General features: G+C 50.6%; 1 protein-coding gene across 2 annotated transcripts in view; it reads left to right on the top strand.

Moving 5' to 3' along the window:
- The first annotated feature begins 8,336 nt into the window (after positions 1 to 8,336).
- Positions 8,337 to 19,886, top strand: part of RNASEH2B (ribonuclease H2 subunit B) — a 107,558-nt gene continuing 96,008 nt past the window's right edge. The window contains exons 1-2 of one of the 2 annotated variants that reach the window (XM_075334575.1): positions 8,337 to 8,487; positions 11,683 to 11,754. In XM_075334575.1, coding sequence (XP_075190690.1) covers positions 8,424 to 8,487; positions 11,683 to 11,754 — 136 coding nt within the window. In that variant the 5' untranslated portion in view covers positions 8,337 to 8,423. The remainder of the gene's footprint in view (positions 8,488 to 11,682; positions 11,755 to 19,886) is intronic. The other variant, XM_075334574.1, reaches the window with a different exon arrangement.

A 19,886-nucleotide genomic window follows, 5' to 3' on the forward strand; every position in this document is an offset into this window, starting at 1 on the left:
TAGATAAATCGGCAGGTTTTAGAAAGTACATACACTCCCCATGTTATCCTATGGGACATGGGGAATGTGTGTCCATGCTGCAGAATGTGCGGTTGCGGAATATGCTGCGAATGTCCCGCAGCCGCATGTAACTGCATGTCAATTATTCCTGCGGAAATCCCGCCTCTCCACTATGGAGATAGAGGCCGGGACTTCCGCATGTAAGTGTGATGCCCTGGACTAGCCAGGTAGTCACAGGTAGACCCCCGCACTACCCCTGTCCCCCAATAAGGTAACACCATCCAAACCATGGGTCCCCAATTCCAGTCCTCAAGGGCCGCCAACAGTGCATGTTTTCAGGGTTTCCTTAGTATTGCACATGTGATAATTTAATCACCTGCACAGTTGATGATTCCAACACCCATGCAATGCTAAGGAAATCCTGAAAACATGTACTGTTGGCGGCCCTCGAGGACTGGAGTTGGGGAACCCTGATCCAAACCATAAAACCTAGTCACCTCCCTCAGTGCTTGATGGACACACCAAGGGGGCAAAGCCAGGCGGTTGGCCACGCCCACCGAGGAGTTCAGAGGGCCTGAGGCAGGAAACAAGAGCAGATTAGTGACAGGAGTGAAAGAGAGTGGAAGCAGGTCTGCAGCAGTCTGACAGGTGCCGGGGTTGGAGCCCAGGCACCTTTGGCTAGGAGGCATACGGTGGCCTAGCCTGCAGGAGGCGGGAAGACGGCTCAGTGGAACCGTTGTGGACCGGGACGGGGTAGTGGCCCGCCGGTACCGACCGGGGGAACCGACTGGAAACCGGAGCACACAGGAGGGTACTCAGACCCTGAAACGAGGTCCAGAATCCACTGGACTGAGTTAATTGACTGATTGCGGTCTGGACTATAGGTCCTTTCCCATCCAAGTCCCGACTGAAGACAACTGCCTACCGAGGGGGATAGAAAGCCACCGCACAGGCAGAGAGATCCCACGGGCCAGCGCCTGCGGGCAAATGGGCTCTCCCGACATACACACAGCCGGGGAGCGGGCTCCCGTCGCTGAAGCGCAGGCATTCTACACATACACTACACGGTGCAGGAGAAAGGCAAAGACCACCGAACCGGGTGGGGGACCAGACGCAGCCAGCTGCGGGCACCGGCCACCATCAACTTTGTTTACCAGAGACTTGTGTGTGTCAATAACAGTGAGTACAACAATGCCATCCGGCCGCGCACCGCTCTGCACCGCCCAGCTCTCCCCAACGGGTCCCGGGGGCCACCACCCCTGCCCACGGAGGGGTTAACACCTTGCTGCATCACCATCTGCCCCGGGTACCTAGTAACCGCAGCAGTGGTGTCCACCTTCACCACAACCCGTGGGTGGCGTCACGAACTTAAACACGGCTCCGGCCGTACACCTACCTACCACCCCACTAAGTAGCGCCAGCACCCTTTCAGAGCGAAGTGACCCCGGGTGCGGAGGCACTCGAGCCACCCACCAACAAGCCCGGATCCGAGCGGCTCGGCTGCAGCCGAGCGCGGGGCGGTACATAAGTCGCACAAATGCCCGCAGGTTTTCCGCAGATATTTCGCTGGAATCCCGCAGCTATGTACAGCTGTGAATTCCGGGGAGCTGCTGCGGGAAACCTGTGGACGTACCTGCGGATATATCCGCGGGTACATTGTCCCGTGGGCACATAACCTTATCTGCCTGCTACACGTCTGAGTGTAGAACTGGTGGTGCCATGACAGGACGCAATGATGGAAGAGGGACCCGCTGACTCCTGCTACTCAGTGTGCACATGGAGGGGTAGGGATCAGGCAGAGCTTACTCTGGTGAAATGAATGCTGTCAATCAGTCAGGGAACTGCTCATTATGCAAATTGAGGGGACCGAACAGTGAAAGCTCTTGGCCACACCAAGGGTGCACTGAAGCCTTTTCATTTGCATGTTATATAGTTTCAAACTAATCACAACAGAGAAATATATACTTCAAATAATTGTCATAGGGGCTAAGTCCCGTATATAACTGTTTAATTACGGTAGTTCAGTTTGCATTTTAACGGGGGGACAGGCTTTCTTTAAATGTCATTGGCCAATTTTGAGTTTTGCTCATTTTATTTTTCGCATCAAAATCCTTTCAGTAACTCAGTGGATTTGGACAGATTATTAACCCCTAACCATCATCCACCATACATTTACAGCGCAAGTCGGTAGCAGATGTATGGAGTGGGCACACGGCGTAAGCTCGCCCCATACCAAACATATAATGGCTGTGTGATACTCAGGATCTGCCTGTAACAGCAGCCCGCGTCTGTTAACCTACTAAATGACGATGTCAAACTCTGACAACAGCATTAACAGTGGGCCGGCGTCAGGGCGGATCTTTCTATCTTCCCATCAGCAGTCCCTTGATTTAATCGCGGGGTGCTGATAAACTGCTATAACAGCCGGGTGGGTCTGTTGAAGTCCTCAGTACCGGTCATTGAAAACCTCATTGAAACCCAGCTATGGCCGGGCTTCAAAGACCATGATTTTTACCATGTTCGGCAATACCGTGATATTACTGTATACAGTATAAGCAATCAGACAATCACAAATTCAAGCCTCCTAAAGGGACTAATAAGTATAGTGCAAGCAAAAAATGCACTGCTCTTCTGTGTACGTCACTACTGTTTGTATACACCTCACTGCCCTCTGTATACGTCACTACTGTTTGTATACACCTCACCACCATCTGTGTCACTACTGTTTGTATACACCTCACCAACCTCTGTGTACGTCACTACTGTTTGTATACACCTCACCACCATCTGTGTCACTACTGTTTGTATACACCTCACCACCCTCTGTGTACGTCACTACTCTCTGTATACACCTCATCGCCCTGTGTACGTCACTACTCTCTGTATACACCTCACCGCCCTCTGTGTACGTCACTACTCTCTATACACCTCACCGCCCTCTGTGTACGTCACTACTCTCACGATGCTGAAGTTGGTTTCTTATTCGTCCAGTTTCTTATTCGGGGCTGAAGTTGGTTTCTTATTCGGCAGTTTCTTATTCGGCAATTTAGTTTTTTCAGTTTTTTATGCATTTATCAACAAAAATGACACATCACAATAATAAAATACAATGCACTGATGTACCCTAATATACATACACTCAAAACCATCTGCGAAAATTATAAAACTGGCAAAAAAATGGGCATCAAAGTGGGCACCGAAGTATGTTAGTGAAAGGGTTAAATGGCTTTGGGCCACTGATCTAACAACACAATTGCATATCTAGTGATGCCTCTAATCAAACTCAAGTGTCTCCAGCCTGGCCCAAAGGGGTTCTGGGCATCAGAACTGGCATCAAAGTGGGCACACAGCCAATTTTCACGGATTTCAATAAGTAACTGGTGTTTTTGAGGGGTTAAATGGCATTGGGCCACTGATCTCACACCACATTTACATACCTAGTGATGCCACACATCAAATTCAGATCACTCCAGCTTGGCCCAAACAGGTTCTGGGCATCAGAACTGGCATCAAAGTGGGCAAAACTCCAGTTTTCACAGATTTGAATAAGTAACCACTGTTTTTGAGGGGTTAAATGGCTTTGGACCACTGATCTCACACCCCATTTACATACCTAGTGATGCCACACATCAAATTCAGATCACTCCAGCCTGGCCCAAACAGGTTCTGGGCATCAGAACTAGCATCAAAGTGGGCAAAACCCCAGTTTTCACAGATTTGAATAAGTAACCAGTGTTTTTGAGGGGTTAAATGGCTTTGGGCCACTGACCTCACACCACATTTACATACCTAGTGATGACACACATAAAATTCAGATCACTTTAGCCTGGCCCAAACAGGTTCTGGGCATCAGAACTGGCATCAAAGTGGACAAAACCCACTTTTCACAGATTTGAATAAGTAACCAGTGTTTTTGAGGGGTTAAATGGCTTTGGGCCACTGACCTCACACCACATTTACATACCTATTGATGTCCCACATCAAATTCAGATCACTCCAGCCTGGCCCAAACAGGTTCTGGGCATCAGAACTGGCATCAAAGTGGGCAAAACCCCAGTTTTCACAGATTTGAATAAGTAACCAGTGTTTTTGTGGGGTTAAATGGCTTTGGACCACTGATCTCACACCACATTTCCATACCTAGTGATGCCACACATCAAATTAAGATCATTCCAGCCTGGCCCAAACAGGTTCTGGGCATCAGAACTGGCATCAAAGTGGGCAAAACCCCAGATTTCACCGATTTGAATAAGTAACCAGTGTTTTTGAGGGGTTAAATGGCTTTGGGCCACTGACCTCACACCACATTTACATACCTAGTGATGCCACACATCAAATTCAGATCACTCCAGCCTGGCCCAAACAGGTTCTGGGCATCAGAACTGGCATCAAATTGGGCAAAACCCCAGTTTTCACAGATTTGAATAAGTAACCAGTGTTTTTGAGGGGTTAAATGGCTTTGGGCCACTGATCTCGCACCACATTTACATACCTAGTGATGACACACATCAAATTCAGATCACTCCAGCCTGGCCCAAACAGGTTCTGGGCATCAGAACTGGCATCAAAGTGGGCAAAACCCCAGTTTTCACAGATTTGAATAAGTAACCAGTGTTTTTGAGGGGTTAAATGGCTTTGGGCCACTGACCTCACACCACATTTACATACCTAGTGATGCCACACATCAAATTCAGATCACTCCAGCCTGGCCCAAACAGGTTCTGGGCATCAGAACTGGCATCAAAGTGGGCAAAACCTCAGTTTTCACAGATTTGAATAAGTAACCAGTGTTTTTGAGGGGTTAAATGGCTTTAGGCCACTGATCTCACACCACATTTACATACCTAGTGATGACACACATCAAATTCAGATCACTCCAGCCTGGCCCAAACAGGTTCTGGGCATCAGAACTGGCATCAAAGTGGGCAAAACCCCAGTTTTCACAGATTTGAATAAGTAACTGATGTTTTTGAGGGGTTAAATGGCTTTGGGCCACTGATCTCACACCACACTTACATACCTAGTGATGACACACATCAAATTCAGATCACTCCAGCCTGGCCCAAACAGGTTCTGGGCATCAGAACTGGCATCAAAGTGGGCAAAACCCCAGTTTTCATAGATTTGAATAAGTAACCAGTGTTTTTGAGGGGTTAAATGGCTTTGGGCCACTGATCTCACACCACATTTACATACCTAGTGATGACACACATCAAATTCAGATCACTCCAGCCTGGCCCAAACAGGTTCTGGGCATCAGAACTGGCATCAAAGTGGGCAAAACCCCAGATTTCACAGATTTGAATAAGTAACTGATGTTTTTGAAGGGTTAAATGGCTTTGGGCCACTGATCTCACACCACATTTACATACCTAGTGATGACACACATCAAATTCAGATCACTCCAGCCTGGCCCAAACAGGTTCTGGGCATCAGAACTGGCATCAAAGTGGGCAAAACCCCAGTTTTCACAGATTTGAATAAGTAACCAGTGTTTTTGAGGGGTTAAATGGCTTTGGGCCACTGATCTCACAAAACATTTACATACCTAGTGATGCCACACATCAATATCAGATCACTCCAGCCTGGCCCAAACAGGTTCTGGGCATCAATAGGTATGTAAATGTGGTGTGAGATCAGTGGCCCAAAGCCATTTAACCCCTCAAAAACACTGGTTACTTATTCAAATCTGTGAAAACTGGGGTTTTGCCCACTTTGATGCCAGTTCTGATGCCCAGAACCTGTTTGGGCCAGGCTGGAGTGATCTGAATTTGATGTGTGACATCACTAGGTATGTAAATGTGGTGTGAGATTAGTGGCCCAAAGCCATTTAACCCCTCAAAAACACCAGTTACTTATTCAAATCTATGAAAACTGGGGTTTTGCCCACTTTGATGCCAGTTCTGATGCCCAGAACCTGTTTGGGCCAGGCTGGAGTGATCTGAATTTGATGTGTGTCATCACTAGGTATGTAAGTGTGGTGTGAGATCAGTGGCCCAAAGCCATTTAACACCTCAAAAACACTGGTTACTTATTCAAATCTGTGAAAACTGGGGTTTTGCCCACTTTGATGCCAGTTCTGATGCCCAGAACCTGTTTGGGCAAGGCTGGAGTGATCTGAATTTGATGTGTGTCATCACTAGGTATGTAAGGTTTGTGTGAGATCAGTGGCACAAAGCCATTTAACCCCTCAAAAACCCTGGTTACTTATTCAAATCTGTGAAAACTGGGGTTTTGCCCACTTTGATGCCAGTTCTGATGCCCAGAACCTGTTTGGGCCAGGCTGGAGTGATCTGAATTTGATGTGTGTCATCACTAGGTATGTAATTTTTGTTTGAGATCAGTGGCCCAAAGCCATTTAACCCCTCAAAAACATCAGTTACTTATTCAAATCTGTGAAAACTGGGGTTTTGCCCACTTTGATGCCAGTTCTGATGCCTAGAACCTGTTTGGGCCAGGCTGAAGTGATCTGAATTTGATGTGTGTCATCACTAGGTATGTAAATGTGGTGTGAGATCAGTGGCCCAAAGCCATTTAACCCTTCAAAAACACTGGTTACTTATTCAAATCTGTGATAACTGGGGTTTTGCCCAATTTGATGCCAGTTCTGATGCCCAGAACCTATTTGGGCCAGGCTGGAGTGATCTCCATTTGATGTGTGGCATCACTAGGTATGTAAATGTGGTGTGAGATCAGTGGCCCAAAGCCATTTAACCCCTCAAAAACACTGGTTACTTATTCAAATCTGTGATAACTGGGGTTTTGCCCAATTTCATGCCAGTTCTGATGCCCAGAACCTATTTGGGCCAGGCTGGAGTGATCTCCATTTGATGTGTGGCATCACTAGGTATGTAAATGTGGTGTGAGATCAGTGGCGCAAAGCCATTTAACCCCTCAAAAACACTGGTTACTTATTCAAATCTGTGAAAACTGGGGTGTTGCCCACTTTGATGCCAGTTCTGATGCCCAGAACCTGTTTGGGCCAGGCTGGAGTGATCTGAATTTGATGTGCGGCATCACTAGGTATGTAAATGTGGTGTTAGATCAGTGGCCCAAAGCCATTTAACCCCTCAAAAACACTGGTTACTTATTCAAATCTGTGAAAACTGGGGTTTTGCCCACTTTGATGCCAGTTCTGATGCCCAGAACCTGTTTGGGCCAGGCTGAAGTGATCTGAATTTAATGTGTGTCATCACTAGGTATGTAAATGTGGTGTGAGATCAGTGGCCCAAAGCCATTTAACCCCTCAAAAACACTGGTTACTTATTCAAATCTGTGAAAACTGGGGTTTTGCCCACTTTGATGCCAGTTCTGATGCCCAGAACCTGTTTGGGACAGGCTGAAGTGATCTGAATTTGATGTGTGTCATCACTAGGTATGTAAGTGTGGTGTGAGATCAGTGGCCCAAAGCCATTTAACCCCTCAAAAACACTGGTTACTTATTCAAATCTGTGAAAACTGGGGTTTTGCCCAATTTGATGACAGTTCTGATGCCCAGAACCTGTTTGGGCCAGGATGGAGTGATCTGAATTTGATGTGTGGCATCACTAGGTATGTAAATGTGGTGTGAGATCAGTGGCCCAAAGCCATTTAACACCTCAAAAACACCAGTTACTTATTCAAATCTGTGAAAATTGGATGTGTGCCCACTTTGATGCCAGTTTTGATGCCCAGAACCCCTTTGGGCCAGGCTGATGACACTTGAGTTTGATTAGGGGCATCACTAGATATGCAATTGTGTTGTTAGATCAGTGGCCCAAAGCCATTTAACCCTTTCACTAACTTACTTTGGTGCCCACTTTGATGCCCATTTTTTTGCCACTTTTATAATTTTCGCAGCTGGTTTTGAGTGTATTTATATTAGGGCACATCAGTGCATTGTATTTTATTATTGTGATGTGTCATTTTTGTTGATAAATGCATAAAAAACTGAAAAAACTAAATTGCCGAATAAGAAACTGGACGAATAAGAAACCAACTTCAGCATCGTACTACTCTCTGTATATAGGTCACTGCCCTCTGTGCACGTCACTACTCTGCATACACCGATGTCTCTATACATGTATACTATCTGTATACACGTCTCAGCCGTCTGTGTACGTCACTACTCTCTGTATACATCTCACTACCCTCTCTCTACTATGGCAGGAAGCCGGCTGGGTATAAGCTACTCGCCGCGCTCGGACGCTACCATTCTCTCACTATAGGGGGGTGTTCTGTGTGATGCTGCGGATCTCACAGTCTGACATTATGCACATGTCATGTGGTGTATAGTGCTGGGACTGATTCCCTCAGTTCTGCCTCTGTGGACGGGTATTTAGAGCAACTAACGATAAAACAAGTCGTCATCCTCCCCTCTTTTCCCAGGTGTGTGGACTCGTCCGGAGAGCGCCAAGTTTTTGCAGGCCAGTGCTGCTTGTACCATGGCGACCAGGAGGAAGAAGCCTGTGTATACGCACAGCGATCAGTGGGTGCTGATAGCTCCAGGTACACACGGCTGCGGTAACGTGCGCGTTCATATTGTGCGTCTTTGCTATAGATTATTCGTGCAAGCGCAACTGTAGTGTTTGTGTGTTGGGACAAGCATGGAAGCAACCAGCATGCAACTTCTAATAGAAGCAGAGCTGTGTTTTCTTGTGGTTCTTCCTCTTCATGAAGTAACATGAAGGTCACAGTATAAGCAGCGCACAGGAGCTAGCGCAAGAGAAGAGCAACTGCTGTGGATAGGAGCCAATCGGGTGGAAGCTTTCATTTTCTAAACTATATATGATAATGAGAGGCGGGAGCTGATTGGTTCAAGAGTTTCCTTATGTTAATGATGGAGTACAATGCTGTACCGGCCCCAGGTCTGCGTGTAACCCTGTGGTGTGCGGCCACCGGCCCACTGAGCCGACCACTGAGCCCCCTCCCTGCCCCACTGATCCTCCCACCCCGCCCCACTGAGCCTCCCACTTCCCCCCCCCGCCCCGCCCTGCCCTGCCCCGCCCCACTCTGCCCCGCCCCACTGAGCCTCCCCCCCGCCCCGCCCCACTGAGCCTCCCCCCCGCCCCACTGAGCCTCCCACTGATTCCCCCCCTGCCCCACTGAGCCTCCCACTGATCCTCCCACTGATCCTCCCACTGATCCCACCCCTGTCCCACTGAGCCTCCCACTGATCCCCCCCCGTCCCACTGGGCCTCCCACTGATCCCCCCCGCCCCACTGAGCCTCCCACTGATCCCCCCCGCCCCACTGAGCCTCCCACTGATCCCCCCCGCCCCACTGAGCCTCCCACTGACCCCCCCCCCTCCCTGCCACACTGAGCCTCCCACTGATCCCCCTCCCTGCCACACTGAGCCTCCCACTGATCCGCCCCACTGAGCCTCCCACTGATCCCCCCCCGTCCCACTGAGCCTCCCACTGATCCCCCCCCCGCCCCACTGAGCCTCCCACTGATCCCCCCCCGCCCCACTGAGCCTCCCACTGATCCCCCCCGCCCCACTGAGCCTTCCACTGATCCCCCCCCCGCCCCACTGAGCCTTCCACTGATCCCCCCCCCGCCCCACTGAGCCTCCCACTGACCCTCCCACTGACCCCCCCCCCTCCCTGCCACTGAGCCTCCCACTGATCCCCCTCCCTGCCACACTGAGCCTTCCACTGATCCCCCTCCCTGCCACACTGAGCCTCCCACTGAGCCCCCTCCCTGTCCCACTGAGCTTCCCACTGATTCCCCCCCCCTCCCTGCCCCACTGAGCCTCCCACTGATTCCCCCCCCATCCCTGCCCCACTGAGCCTCCCACTGATTCCCCCCCCATCCCTGCCCCACTGAGCCTCCCACTGATTCCCCCCCCATCCCTGCCCCACTGAGCCTCCCACTGAGCCTCCCACTGATACCCCCCCCCCCTCTCTGCCCCACTGGGCCTCCCACCGAGCCTCCCACCGACCACTGAGCCTCCCACTGATCACTGAACCCCCTCCCTGCTCCACTGAGCCTCCCACTGATCCCCCTCCTTGCCCCACTGAGCCTCCCACTGATGCCCCCGCCCCACCCCCCACTGGCCACTGAGCCCCCTCCGGCAACTGAACATTTTTTTGTTCTTGTGGTTTTTAGAGCTGTGCGTTTTTGTTTTTTTTTCTTGATCTGCTAAAGTAAATTTTGCATCTTTCTTTTGTAATAAATGGGGTGTAATGTTTGTCAGTCATTCTCCCCTGATATAGAGCATATTCGGGGAAATAAGTGTCTGCTTTGCCCATTATTTATTTATTTTGAAATGACCAACAAAATACATTTCTAATTTTGTTTCCCATTCAGTAACACGTGTTTTTTATACAATGGACATGGTGGTTTTTTTTTTTTTTTGTAATATACAGCTCTGGCAAAAATTAAGAGACCACTGCAATATTGTCAGCTTTTCTGATTTTTCTCTTTAGATTTTTTAGTAAAATGTAAATAGTTTTTTTATTCTATAAACTACTGACAACGTCTCCGAATTACTCCGAATCTCCCAATGCATTGCTTTCAGACCTCAAATAATGCAAGAAAACAAGTTCATAATCATTTAGAAAAAAACAATACTAATGTTGTAACTCAGGAGGAGTTCAGAAATCAATATTTTGTGGAATAACCATGATTTTTAATCCCAGCTTTCATGCGTCTTGGCATGCTTTCCATCAGTCTTTCACACTGCTTTTAGATGACCTTATGCCATTCTTGGTGCAAAAATGTAAGCAGTTCTTTGTTTCACGGCTTGTGACTATCCATCTTCCTCTTGATTATAATCCAGAGGTTTTCAATGGGGTTCAGGTCTGGAGATTGGCCATTACAGGGTTTTGATGTGGTGGTCCTTCATCCACACATTTATTGCCCTAGCTGTGTGTTGTAAAATTAAAAAAAGCGACTCGCGCACTGTTACACAAGAACCCCAACCTGTCTGATGGAGCGTGACGTCAGTGTGGACCAAGATCTAAATCACCACTCCAGCGGTTTGGTGTTTTTTTTTTTTTTTAAATATCAGTGCTGAAGTGGTGCTTTAAATCTAAGCCCCCATGCCTCTGTCTTATACTTTCCCTCTGGTTTCTTCATCTGTTATTGCTGCCGCTTTGGTTGGTCTCCATTGTTTGACCTGCCGGCTGCTCCAGTGTTTCATGGAGGTCACAATGCATTACAAGTCTTTAAGTATCTCGTTCTGGCCTGGTTCTGCCTCTCATGGACTTGCATTGAGTTCTTGTGATGGAACTTCTGATTTCTGACTATTTTGACGTTACGGGCACAAAATGGCGCCCAAAAAGGATGAAGACGGAAGCAAGTGAGTTTAATGCAGGCGACTTGCATTTAAACCACCACTCCAGCGGTGAAATAATAATAAAAAAAAAAACTGCTAGAGTGGTGCTTTAAGCCACCGATACATGAGACTGTCATCTTAAGCCCCCAATATCGTCAGTCTCGTGTACAGGAGCCCTGGCACAACTCCACCCCAGGCCCAGTTAGGCATATTTGCACTAAAACCTAATAACATAAGATTGTTCTCGTAAGCATGACCCTTTTGGGATGATATCTTATGAATCCTTTATTGTATTCACTTATGAATTAAACACGTCTTGAGAAGTTGCGTTTTTATGTCATTTTTGTCCATTTTAGAAGCCTTGTAATGATTTCTATAGACAGCAAATTTCTCTCATTTTTTTTTTTTATTTCTCATTACAGATTCCCTTAAAGACGATGCAAAGAAGCCAAGTGATAAAACGTTATTTGCAAAATTACGCAGTCCCTTGACAGGTGATAATGGTGTCATGCCCTCTACTTCTTCTCTGTTCTTCATTACCATTAGGCCAGATTCCCACAAGCTTATTTCACAATGCCCGGACTGACCGAGGTCTCCTAACCTGAACTTCCGCCCTCATAGACACATATGAGACCTGAGCTCAGTATGGGAGTTGTGGTCCATGTACAGACAATGAAATATGCCCGTCCAGCCTTTTTGATAGCGTTACAGAAGAATACATTGATGTTTCACTGCTCTTGCCCCGCCATTACATGCTAACCTTGTCCAATCCGAAACAGTGTCTCGCCGTGCAGGGGCATCGCACTTCAAGGGAATCTGTCAGCAAGTTTTTGCTATGTAATCTGAAGACAGCATGATGTAAGGGTTAACTCAAAGAATTCAGCAATGTCTATTATCCCACTATGTGCTGTTGTTTACCTGCAATGTTTGTTTTAGCTTCAGGAGATTATCACTGCGGGACTAGGTCATCTTGGGGTCAACTAGTCCGGCACGCCACCTGCTGTGATTAGCAGCTCAGTGTGTTTAGACATTACACAGCGAGCTGTGGGGAGGGCAGGGTTAGCTTTCGGAGTTCTACTACAACCCCTGGCAAAAACTATGGACTCACCTGGCTCTGAGGATGTTCATTCAGTTGTTTACTTTTGTTTAAAAAAAGCAGATCAGACATGGCACCAAACAAAAGTCATTTCAAATGTCAACTTCTTTGTCGCTCCATTGGGAGACCCAGACAATTGGGTGTATAGCTACTGCCTCCGGAGGCCACACAAAGTATTACACTTTAAAAAGTGTAACCCCTCCCCTCTGCTATACACCCTCCCGTGCATCACGGGCCCATCAGTTTTTATGCTTTGTGTTGAAGGAGGCAAGCTCCACAATTTAGTCGGCAGCAGCTGCTGACTATATCGGATGGAAGAAAAGAGGGCCCATAACAGGGCCCCCGGCATGCTCCCTTCTCACCCCACTCTGGTCGGCGGTGCTGTTAAGGTTGAGGTACCCATTGCGGGTACACAGGCAGGAGCCACATGCTGTTTTCCTTCCCCATCCCTTAGGGGCTCTGGGTGAAGTGGGATCCTAAACGGTCACCAGGCACTGGGACCGTGCTCCCTCCGCAGCCCCTGGGGGAATCTGCTGGACAGGAGCCCGGGTATCGTCAGGGACAGGCCCTGCTACACTGAGGTACTCTGTGTCCCCTTGGGGACGGCGCATACAGCGCCTGTCTGTTGGACGCTGTAGCAGCTGCTGGTTGTGTTTGTGCGCCGGGACTACCGCGCTGACCGCGCTTGTTTGCCGGCCGCGCTTATAACTCGAGTCCCCGGCTTTTGCGGCCTAGTACCGCATATCCCCGCCCCCGGGCCTGCCAGTCAGGGGTAAGGGCAGGACGCTGCACTGGACGTCAGCGCTGAGGGCTGGAGCATACTTAGTATCCTCCTCCCCCCTCATTGAGCACCGTGGGGCACCAGATTCCCGCACTTTCTAAGGCACGCCCACGGCTCCCTCCTCCTCTCAGAACGCTGGCAGCCATTTCTATCAGCACTTCTGACGCCGGAGAACTTCAGAGACGAGCTCCACAGCTCTGGGAGCCCAGGCAGGGAATCTGGTGGTCACACAAACGCTGAGGGCGGTCGGTAAGCCGCACCTGTTACTAGGTGCTTACCCCCCTGGGTGCCGAAGTGTATATTTATATGCTTATATTGCAGACATTTACTCTGTACGGCTGCACTATTGCTTGGCTATATACCCTCTCTGATTGCTCTAAGAGGAGTAAACAGCATGTCGTCCGCAAAAAGCAAGGGTGCCAGGGCACAGGCTTACTTTGCAACCTGTACCTCATGTGCGGCTATGCTACCTGCAGGTTCCACCTACCCTCATTGTGTGCAATGCTCGGCCCCTGTGACACTCACTCAGCCGGAGCCGCCGCCACTGGTGGGACCCTCGGCCCAGGTGGAACCACCTGCTGCCACTGTCCAGGTGACAGGGACAGAGTTTGCTGTATTCGCTGACAAACTTTCTGAGTCTATGGATAAATGGTCTGCTAAGATACTAGAAGCTTTGCAGTCCAGACCTGTAGCACAGGCCCCGGGCACGGTTGAACCTTTTCACTCAGACCCCCGTCGGTCGGCGCAGCGAAGTGCTCCTGGGGCGACTCATAGGTCCCACGGTGAGGACTCTGACACGGACCGCAGTCCCAGACCGCCTAAGCGGGCTCGCCGGGAGCTTCCCTCGACTTCATCACAGTGTTCAGGGTCTCAGCATGAGGATTCTCTGGAGGATGAAGCGGAGGTGGCAGATCAGGGCTCTGATTCTGACGCCGCTCTCAACCTTGATACACCTGAAGGGGACGCCATAGTAAACGACCTTATAGCGTCCATCAATCAGGTGTTTGGATCTTTCTCCTCCAACTCCTCAGATTGAGGAGTCAGCTTCTCAGCAGGAGAAATTCCATTTCTTTATCGTTCCTATGGGAGACCCAGACCATGGGTGTATAGCTACTGCCCCCGGAGGACACACAAAGTTACTACACTCAAAACGTGTAGCTCCTCCCTCCCAGTATATACACCCCCTGCTAGCCAGTCCTAGCCAGTTTCATGCTTTGTGTCAGGAGGATCACACACACACATGCATCCTTTTTTGATTTTCATTTTTTCTAAAGATTTGGAAGAAAAGCGGGTCCACTGGACCCCCGGCATGTCCCTTCACACTCCCCTGGCGGCAGTGCTGTTAAGGTTGATTCAGGGCAAGAGCCCTTCATGCCGCGCTCCTTCACCATCCCATGCTGGGGCTCTGGCTTGAAGTGAGAGCCAACACGGTTCTCACTGCTTTGCAGGAGACCGGCCTCCATCCGCAGCCCTTTGACAGGACCCTGCTGGACGGAGCACTGGACCCCCACCCCACCCAGGGACTGGACCCTGCGTCTCAAAGCTAAGTATAGAGACGTTATTCAGAGGGTCCTTCTGCAATGTGGGGCACTTTATTAGGGGGACAGTGTTTGGCTTTGATAATGCTGCTTTTACTGTGTTTCCGGCCGGTCCCACTGTTTTTTTCTGTGTACCGCGCCGATGATGCCTGATTTCCGGCCGCATGTTTAACTCTAGGCCCCGGCTTCAGCCGCGGCCTAGTTTCGTCTCGTTCCCCTGCATGTCAGTCATGCAGGGGGACGCTGCAGCGCCGCCCAACCGCCGCTCTGCACAGGGGAGGACACTCCTTGTTGAGGAGATGATTCCCTCCCCTGTACATTTCTTAGCCCTCCGATTCCCGCTCCTGGGTTAACCCCCGCCCCCCCCCTCACTCTAGCGCCATTTTCTCAGCGTTCTTAGTACGCTGATCGGCGCTGGCTGCAGGGAGTGAATCTCTGGCTGGGGGTCCAGGCTTGGAACCTGGGGGGGCACTCACAATAGCGGCCTGACAAGTCACAACCTCTGGTTGTGCACTTTTATATACTATCAGGGCATTGTGAAGGAGTTAATTCTTTATTATAGTACATCCTCCTCAGCAGCATGTCTCACTAGGAGCAAAGCTCCAAGGCTGTACACTACATGTTCTGCATGTAGGCTCATATTGCCTGAACCGGCACAGACCCATACTGTAATGGTTCTTAGGTGGTGGTGCCTCAGCCTGGAGTCTCCCCAGGCTGAACCCCTGTCTTGTGTTTTCCAGACATTCTAGACAGAGCCCCCCACCTCTGCAGCAGGTCTCACAGAGCGAGGCTGCAGGCTGTTTTTTATTATCCACTGCTGGTAGTCTCGTACGGCTGTACCGAGCTCATAACCGCTGTGGCCCCTCAGCTTGGAGGCTCATGCATGGTCCCTCCAGCTGCTCCGGGTTCGGTGGCTGACCCCTGGGGGAATCTCTTTTTCCAGGGGTCGGCTGTCCCGGCATCCGCTGAGCATGCAACCCCCTTCTCAGGGCGTTTTCTGCTTGCTCAGCAAAGCTCACAGACCCCGTCCTCCTGACAGGGAGACGCAGGGTCCCCTGTCCTCCCCGTCCCGCAGCTCCGATACGAGCTGACTCACTGGACGAGGAGGATGTCTCTATCAGGGGCTCGGACGCTGCTTTACGTACTTTGATCCGTCCGTAGATGACGGGGATGCGAATGATTAGATTGCGTCCATTATACTTGTATTGGACCTCCATCCGCCTGTATCAGGGGAGTATTCCCCGCTGGCAAAAAGGCATCAGTATACCTTTAACAAGACGAGGAGTGTGTTCCTTAACCACTCCAGTTTTCAGCCCGCTGCGTCCAAGCCCGCAGCCTGTCCTGCAGATCCCACAGCGGGGTTCTGCTGCCTGTCTCCCCCTCCCATCAGAGGTGGTCAAGGAGTGTACTCATTCGCCAAGCGTGGCCACTCCAGTGTCCAGACTTTCAGCCCGGATAGTTGTATCAGTGGCTGACGGCACCTCTATAAGGATCCCACGGTACATTAATTTTGTACTGGACCTCAATCCGCCGGAGTTACCTTATCTAGGTGAACACAACGTGTGTTCCCTAACCACTCCAGTTTTCAGGCCCCTGTGACCAGCCCAGGGTCCGCTCTGACAGTCGCTTCCCATGAAGCGTGATTCTGAGGACTGGGTTTCTCCCGTCCACCAATGGTGGTCAAGAGGTGGGCTCATTCACCTCAGGTGGCTCAGCCCGGACCGTTATGTCAGTGGCTGATGGCTCCTCAGAGGAGATGCATTCCCTCACAGGGACTCTATGCCCAAGACGGTTGCCTGAACTTCCAGACTTCAGTCTTTCCATCTTCTGCCAAGTCTGCCATGCTGGACACCGCACAGCGGTGGTTTTGGCTACTTCCCTCGCTTTCCGCAGGTGTGGCTTCGGCAATGGAAGGCAGATGCCTCTATAGAGGTTCCTTGCTGGGCTTCCCTTTGGTGGGACCAGTCTCTTCGGAACCAACTAGATGAAATTTAGGAAGCTCTCGGCGACGAGAGTTCTTCCTTGCCACAAACCTAAACCAGGGCAGGAATCAGTTGAGGTTTCGGTGGTTTCCGTTCCTCCTTCTGATCGTCCTCTAGCTCGGCCTTAGTTCATAGAACCAAATGGCTTGTAGCTGCGTCTTCAGTAGACCGCAGGAGATGCTACCACGGAGTCAGCTTCCTCCGAGCTATCTAGCCACGCCAACCACCTCCTTGGTCGGTGGCAGGCTCTCTCCACTTGGCGACGTATGGTTCTACCACGTCTCCGTTCAGTGGGGGCGAGTTTATATCTCCCATGGCTACAGGATGGAATTCTGTCCACCCGCCAAACAGATTTTCTGTCAACTCCTCCCGGCTCCAAGGCCGCCGCCTTCTCACAGGCCGTGGCATTTCTTGCAGGCCAACGGAGTAATTGTTCCGGTTCCCGACTGGGAACGGTTCTGAGATTTTTGCTTAAATCTATTTCTAGTCCCCGAAGAGGGCGGTGCCTTCCGACCTGGATCTTTAGCTTTTCAAGCATGGTCAGGTGTGGCGTTTTCACAGGAGTCTCGGTCTTGTTCCGTGTGTTTTTCACCGGATCAATCAAGAACCCAAGGAGATTCCCTCGTAGCCATCGGCATCAGAGATGCCTTTTCTGCAGGGGTCAATCGCAGGTTCACACCAGCGTTGACTACGTTTTGCCATCAGAGTGGTCCAATTCGTGGCTCTTCCCTTGCGGTTAGCCACGGCCCATCGAGTATTCTCATGGGGCTGCTGTGATATGGGTCCTGCACCCCTAAGGATTGGCAGTGATCGTTTGCCCTGGACGGCCTTCTTCTCAGGGTTTCATCCAGTGCAGACTCTTAGCAGAGTACTTCGCTTACTCTCACCACTCTAATCTATTCGGGTGGCTTGTCATCCAGGCCCACTCTGACTTCGCATCAGAGGTTTTCAGGGACGCAATTCGAGACTCTGTCGGCACTTGTGAAGCTGCTCTTAGTCGTTCAGTAGTCCCTCCGCTGGCGGTCGACGTCGTTCTATCAGACACCAAATAAGGTGCTGGTCAGACGGTGGCGTCAATGGAAGCGATTCTTTGCCCAGTTTCTCCTGCGTCCTCTGAGACTGGAGGGTTTCCGCTGTACACGCGACCTCCCTCCTTCTCGGAGTGGTGGCTTCGCCACTGACCAGGGGCTCGTTGCAGTGGTGGTATCGGCCACTCTGTCTCAGGGATGCTCCTTCCTGGCCCCGTCCCGGGTGATTCTCACCAGGGTGCTGGTCTTTCCGCCTTGGGAGCAGTATATCTCCACTGTGGAGCGCAGGGCGCTTGGACTCTGTCCGAATCAGCCCTCTGGTTCAATGTGCTGGAAATCAGAGCTGTATTTCTAGCTCTCTAAGCCTTCACCATCTGTTGGCGGCTAGGCACATTCGAGTCCAGTCGGACAACGTGACAGCGTTTTCCTACATCAACTTCCAGGGCGGGACACTCAGCCGCCTGGCAATCTTGGCGGCTCATCATTCTTCAGTGGACAAGGGACTCCTAGTCCACCATATCCGCAGCCCACATCCTAGATGTGAAAACTGCGAGGCAGACTATTTCAGCTGTCCAACCGTGGTCCACAATCCTCAGGTTTTGCGGTAGGCACACTGGTTCATGTCTGATCCCAGCCTCGTCTCTACCTCTTGCCCAGAGTCCTGCGCAAGATCAGTTAAGGGGGCCGTCGGGTCATTCTCATTCTCCAGACTGACCCAGGCAGGCTTGGTACCCTGACCTGCTCCTTCTGTCCGTTGGGTTGCCATGGCATCTTCAGGACCGTTCAGACCTTTTCTCAAAAGGGTCCGTTTTTTCCGTCAGAATTCTGGATTCTCAGATTGACGGCGTAGCTCTTGAGTCCTGGATCTTGGCGACTTCTGGTATCCTTCCTGAAGTCATCTCCGCTATGGTTCGAGCTTCAAAGTGTCCTTTGACCTTTTTAGCCTTGCCGACCCTCCTGTCTCTTTCACAGTCCGGTTTACAGCTAGGACTATCCCTCATTAAGGGACAGGTCTCGGCTCTGTCAGTATGTGCCAGCGGCGTATCGTCCGGCTGGCTCCGGTGCGCTCCTTTCAGGGCGCATCTTACATTATTCCGCCCTGCGGCCTATGGAGCCCTGGGACCTTAATCCGGTCCTCCCGGTTCCCGGAAACCCCCCTTTGCGCCTCTTAGGGAGGTTTCTTTGTTTCATCTTTCACAGAAAGTAGTCTTCTAGTGGCTATAATTTCCCGCCAGAGAGTTCTGGCTGTACTCTCTCGGAGTCACCCCCTTCTTGGCCTTTTGCATCAAGACAAGGTGGTCTCCGTCCGACTCCGGACTTTTTTCCCTGAGGTGGTTACTGCTTCCACCTTATCTTGGGCAATTTTCCTGCCTTCCTTTTGTCCGGCTCCTGTTCATCACTTGAGAAAGCGTTGCATATCCTGGATCTGGTGCGGGCGCTCCGGATCTATGTGTCTTGCACCGCCGTTATTAGGCAGTGCACCTCTCTCTGGTGCTGACCGCTAGTCAGCGTAGCGGTCTCTCGGCATCTAAGCCGACCCTGGTTCGTTGGCTTAGGTCGGCCATTTCCGAGGCCCAACAAGTGTACTCAAGTGCCTTCCCCGCTGGGGATCAGAGCACATTTGATCAGACCTGTCGGTGCCTTTTGGGCTTTCAGGCTCCAGGCTACGGCTCAGTAGGTCTGTCAGACTGCAGCTCGAATTAGTTTGCATACTTTTTTCGAAGCTCTATCCAAGGCATGCTTATGCTTTGGCAGACGCGGGCCTAGGCAGACGCATCTTTCAGGCGGCTGTCGCCCATTTGTGAAGTTAGGTTTTGCCTGCTTCTCAGTTGTCTGTTTATTCCCACCCATGGACTGCTTTGGAACGTCCCATGGTCTGGGTCTCCCATAGGAACGATAAAGAAAAAGAGAATTTTGTTTACTTACCGTAAATTCTTTTTCTTATAGTTCCGTCATGGGAGACCCAGCACCCTCCCTATTGCCTGTTGGCAGGTTTCTTGTTCCGGTGTCTTCTCCGGCTGTTATTGTTGTAGACAGAGGTTCCGGTTCTTCCGGTTTTTACTCTGTCTCTTCTTGTGGGTGGATGTCCTCCTTCAGCTTTTGCACTAAACTGGCTAGGACTGGCTAGCAGGGGGTGTATATACTGGGAGGGAGGAGCTACACGTTTTGAGTGTAGTAACTTTGTGTGTCCTCCGGGGGCA

This window comes from Anomaloglossus baeobatrachus, chromosome 2 (genome assembly GCF_048569485.1).
Source record: "Anomaloglossus baeobatrachus isolate aAnoBae1 chromosome 2, aAnoBae1.hap1, whole genome shotgun sequence".
In the NCBI taxonomy this organism is placed as follows: Eukaryota; Metazoa; Chordata; class Amphibia; order Anura; family Aromobatidae; genus Anomaloglossus; species Anomaloglossus baeobatrachus.